The sequence below is a fragment of the Diadema antillarum genome, unplaced genomic scaffold, assembly GCF_040938485.1.
Source record: "Diadema antillarum isolate AM-2024a unplaced genomic scaffold, OU_Dant_1.0 scf00000053, whole genome shotgun sequence".
Taxonomy (NCBI): domain Eukaryota; kingdom Metazoa; phylum Echinodermata; class Echinoidea; order Diadematoida; family Diadematidae; genus Diadema; species Diadema antillarum.
Window position 1 is genome coordinate 2,842,769 of NW_027270942.1, and position 5,671 is coordinate 2,848,439.

A 5,671-nucleotide genomic window follows, 5' to 3' on the forward strand; every position below is an offset into this window, starting at 1 on the left:
TAAGCATTTGAAGAGATGCAACAACAGCTTTTGTGTGTTTGTGTGTGCTTTCTGCAAACAGCAATGCAACTTAATTTGCAGTTCCAATTAATACAATGTCTACATTATACACTGTATCAAAATATGCTGTATTACTGAAAACCCCTTTCTTCAGCATATAAAGCATAAAACATAGCAAAACTCATGCTATATCACTGGAAATGATTTTGCCCTGTTTTGGTGCAAAAATCATGACAATTTGGAAAACATGCTGTCTTTTCCCATTCAGACAAGAACAACATGGATACAAATTAAAACAGTGTACACAATGTTTGTGTCATCATTTCAAAACAAGAACACTCCTTCTTTGACATGAGAAATATCCTTCTCTTACAATAACATGGAAACACATTTCTTTTGTCTGGTATTGTTCGTGCTTCCAACTCATCACCAGTCTGTTATCTCTGGACATTAAGCACATCTGTGTCCTTTTGTCCTATCTGTGGAAATACGCGTACTTCTATCTTATCCACGGGACAAAGCGTCTGCAATGACATTGTCTTTTCCGCGTACGTGCTGTATCACGAGGTTGTACTCCTGTAGCACTAGCGCCCATCTGGTTAGGCGTCCATTTTTGTTCCTCATTCGCGACAGGAACACAAGCGGATTGTGGTCTGTGTACACCAGCACTGGATACTTTGTAGTGTTCAGGTACACGTCAAAATGACGAAGAGCCATGACGAGCGCTAACGTCTCCTTCTCGACAGTGGAGTACCGTCGCTGATGTTTGTTGAATTTTCTGGACATGTACGCGACGGGATGGTCAACTCCGTTGTCGTCCTTCTGCATCAGGGCTCCTCCTCCTCCTGTGTCACTCGCGTCCACCATAAGAATGAACTGCTTGTCGAAGTTCGGTGCTGCAAGAACTGGAGAACTCGCTAGCATTGCCTTCAGCCGGTTGAAAGCGACTTGACAGTCATCTGACCAGTCGAACTGCGAGTCTTTCCGCAACATGTTGGTGAGCGGTGTTGCAGCATCAGCGAAATTATGGCAGAACTTCCGATAATAGCCAGTCATGCCTAGAAATCGTCTCAGCTCTCGCTTACTCTGTGGGCGGGGAAAGTTCAGGATCGTCTCCACCTTTGCTTCAACAGGCTTGACGGAACCATGTCCCACAATGTGACCCAGGAACACGACTTTTGCTCGGGCGAACTCACATTTCCTCAAGTTCACCGTAAGGTTGGCACTGGTCAAGCGGTCAAACAGTGCTCTGACTCTCAGAAGGTGGTCCTCCCATGTATGGCTGTACACTATGATGTCGTCGAGATACGCCTCGCATCCCACCAAGCCAGACGTGACGGTGTTGATGAGTCTCTGGAATGTAGCGGGCGCGTTCTTCATCCCGAACGGCATCACTTTGTATTGGAAGAATCCGTCAGGAGTCACGAATGCAGACAGTTCTTTCGCTCTTTCACTGAGGGGAACCTGCCAGTACCCCTTCAAAAGGTCAAACTTACTGACGTATTTGGCATTCCCTACGCGATCAATACAATCATCGATGCGGGGCAAAGGGTACGAGTCTGACTTTGTTTTCGAATTGAGCAACCTGTAATCCGTACAGAAACGCAAAGAACCATCCTGCTTTGGAACCAACACACAGGGAGAACTCCATCCACTCTTACTGGGCTCAATAAGGTCATGTTCAAGCATATATTGAACTTCCTTCCTCAGAACATCCATTTTCAATGGATTCACACGATATGGGTGTTGCTTGACAGGGGAGGAGTCCCCCACATCAACATCATGCACCACCACACTAGTACGACCTGGTACATCACTGAAGAGGTGTTCATACTCATGGACTACATCCATCACCTGAGCTCTCTCTACTCCTGGAAGATGAGATAATGTGTCAGATAGATTTGCTAACACCTCAGAATTCTTCAACATCAACTGCGGAATTTCCACATCATCACTCTCACTGTCTTCACCATCCACTTCACAACCGATTCCAACTGTGGCAACAGGCTTTTCTTTAGCCTCTTCAACATTTTCAACATACTCCTTTAGCATATTGACATGACAGAGTCTTCTCCTCTTCCTCCTATCAGGTGTCAGGATGATGTAATTGACATCACTCACTCTTTTCTCAACCACATACGGCCCTGCATATCTAGCCTTCAAGGCATCTCCTTGAAGAGGGAGCAACACAAGAACCTTAGAACCAGGCTCGAAATGCCTTTCTTTCACCTTCCGATCAAACAGTCTCTTCATGTTAGACTGAGCTGCCTTCAGATGACCTGCAGCTAATTCACGAGTACAAGAAAGTCTATCCTTGAACTGACACACATAGTCCAATAGGTTGGACTCTGGCTCAACCAAGATCTTTTCTTGCAAGATCTTCAAGGGACCACGAACTGAGTGCCCAAAGACCAGCTCGAAAGGACTGAATCCAAGAGATTCCTGGACCGATTCTCGAACTGCAAACAAGAGGAGAGGAATACCCTCATCCCACTCTTTCTCATGCTCACTGCAGTACACACGCATCATATTCTTCAAGGTTTGGTGAAAGCGTTCAAGAGCTCCCTGGCTCTGTGGATGGTAAGCACTTGAGTTCCTACATTCTACACCTAACTCACTCATCACCTGTTGGAAGATTTTGGATGTGAAATTAGACCCTTGGTCTGACTGCACACACTTTGGAAGTCCTACCATTGTGAAGAACTTCACAAGAGCTTTACTGACATTCTTGGCAGTAATTGTCCGTAATGGAATTGCCTCGGGGAAGCGGGTAGATGCACACATCATCGTCAGCAAATACTGATTACCCAACTTTGTCCTTGGAAGAGGACCGACACAATCCACAATGACCCGACTAAACGGTTCTTCGAAGGCCGGAATTGGCCTTAAAGGGGCAGGGGGAATCTTCTGGTTTGGCTTGCCAACTACCTGACACACATGGCAAGACCGACAAAACTCTGCGACGTCATGTCGCAAACCTGGCCAGAAGAAATATCGAAGCACCTTCTCTTGGGTTTTGTTGATCCCCAAATGACCTGCCAATGGTGCTTCATGGGCAAGAGATATAATCTCCTTCCGGTACATCTTTGGTACCACTACTTGATGAACATCTCGAAAATCCTCATCACTTGTGGCATCAGGAGGGCGCCACCTCCTCATCAAGATACCATCCCTCTTGTAAAACTTCACTGTTTCATTCACTTCCTCATCCTCAGGTACAAGTGACTGTGCAAGACGCACTATTTCAGGGTCTTTGCCCTGCAATTCAACCAGACTCTGACGAGAAATCTCTGACATTTGACCATGGTCCATATGTGCATCATCACTGTTGCTAGACTCTTCAAGTCTAGAGAAGAAAGTATCAGCCAAGATATCCTCTTGCTCCTCTTTCTCCAGTTCACGAGCCATTGACCTGGTAACAGCACATGAGGGAAACACATCAGGCATATCCTGAACCAATTTCTCTGTGGCTTCGTCAACCACGGGTGTCTTACTTGGGAGAAAGTGAGGCAAAACCTTCTCTCCAGCGATATCATTGCCGAGCAATAAGGTGACACCTTCGACTGGCAATGTAGGCAAAATACCTACTACAACTGAGCCACTGACAAGATCGCTCTTCAATTCGATATTATGAAGAGGCACTCGGACACTCCCACCTTCAACTCCCCTCACAAACACTTCTGAATCCACAGAAGATTCAACCGAAAATGGCAATGTATTTGCACACACGAGACTCTGTGATGCTCCTGTATCCCTCAAAATGTGAACCTGAACCTGCTCACTATCAGGCGTCAAACTAACATACCCTGAAGATATGAAAGGTTTGTAATTCTCTGCCACCCGTTCAAACGATGGCAGATGCTCTGTGCGAGTGATAGCTAAAGCATCTGGCAATGCTTTGGGGTTGCTAATCCCCTCTTTTTCTCGCTTCTTCTTCAACTTCCAGCAAGCTGACATCACATGTCCATCCTTCTTGCAATAGAAGCAAGCCTTGTTCGGCTTTTGATCAAGATCGGGCTTGGGAATGCTCGGAGCAACAGCTCCTTTTCTTGGCACACCCTGGCCTCCTTTCTTGCTTGAAGAAAGTTTGAAAGTACCCTTGTGGGTAAGCACATACTCATCAAGGAGGACAGCAGCTCTCCTGGCACCATGCGCTTCCCTTTCCTCCAGGTACTGCCGCTGATCTGGCTGAACACACCTCTTCACCTCCTCTAACAATACCAACTCTTTCAGTTTGTGGAAATCATCAACACCAGACGACCTTAACCAGTGTTCAAAATGGGTCTGTTTGTGTTGCACAAAATCAACAAATGTCTGATCATCCCTTCTCCTATAATTCCGAAACAGTTGCCTGTGGGCTTCCGGCACCAACTCGTACGCCCTTAACACGGAACTCTTCAAATTCTCATAGTTAGAACACTCTTGGATAGTAAGAGACGCATAGACCTCTTGGGCCTTCCCTACCAGCGAGCTCTGTATCAATGTCGGCCACACTTCCTTGGGCCATTCTAAACTCACAGCCACTTTTTCAAAGTGCTGGAAAAACTCTTCTACCCGGTCTTCACGAAATTTCGGCACCAATTGAGATTGCCTTAATGCATCAAATTTTGATGACTTAGCTGAACTGCCGGAAGAAGGTTCATTCGATTTTGCATCGATTGACTTGATTTCGAGTTCTATTTTCTTTGCCTCGACTTCCAGCTGCTTCATCCGAAGCTGGATCTCAATTTTCTTCAATTCACTTTCTGCAGGGGTTACCAAAGGTGTGATAATTTCACCATCATCTGTCCCTGCTTCATCCTCTGACAAAGATGCAGGCCAAATACCAGTATTGGTAAAAAACTCCGAAATTGTGTCCTTGATCTCTGCTTTTCGATCCGATGTTTTGATCGGGATTTCTAAAATTTGAGCAACTTCCACCAGTTCTGCCTTCCTCAGGTTATTAAAACCTTCCTGAGTGGGTTCATCAACAAAGCTCTGCACGACATCAGCCATTGTGGGAATATCAAAATCAAAACTTGCAAGAAGTCACAAATCCTCACAAAACTACAAAGCCTTAACAAAAGAAATGCACTGCATATGAGTACACATGTACGCATGAACCCAGTCACATGCGCAGAACAGGCAAAAATTTTCTACGATAAGCAGAAAACATCAAAATCCCTAAGCCTTCGAATCAGGCATACAATCAGAACACTACGGCATCACATTAGCATGTGATCTAAGGACATAGAATGAATATACACACTCACTACAAACGATTACATAGCACGATTGTGCAAACCAAGGAAAATATATCAAAGCCTTTAACCGAGGCTAATCTTCCTGAAAATTCGGCGTGACCCGTAGCCAATGTGTACGCAAGCCCCCACACATACACATCCAGCATACGCACACTCACAAACTGCACTAGCCCTACACACGACGCGCTAGACCGACCGTCTGCGACTACAAAACACGTGCGAGCCCAATGCGCAATACCCACGCTATGCACTATACTGCTCGAGTATACGCACACAACTGAACGTGAGAATCCTCACCAAAATCTGCACTAGGCCTTCACACAAAATGTAGTCTGAAAACTACAAACACAGTCAATGACTGCCAAAGCCTACGCAGCATAAATGTTATACACAACGTGCACAACCAAACGTGAAAATCTTCACCAAAA

At 45.6% G+C, this 5,671-nt stretch overlaps 1 protein-coding gene across 1 annotated transcript; it reads right to left on the reverse strand.

The window, feature by feature from the left end:
- Positions 1–504: 504 nt before the first annotated feature.
- LOC139715694 (uncharacterized) lies at positions 505–4,995 on the reverse strand. Its single transcript, XM_071627243.1, has one exon. It carries the CDS (start codon positions 4,993–4,995, stop codon positions 505–507), a length of 4,491 nt encoding a protein of 1,496 aa, XP_071483344.1.
- Between the last annotated feature and the right edge of the window lie 676 nt (positions 4,996–5,671).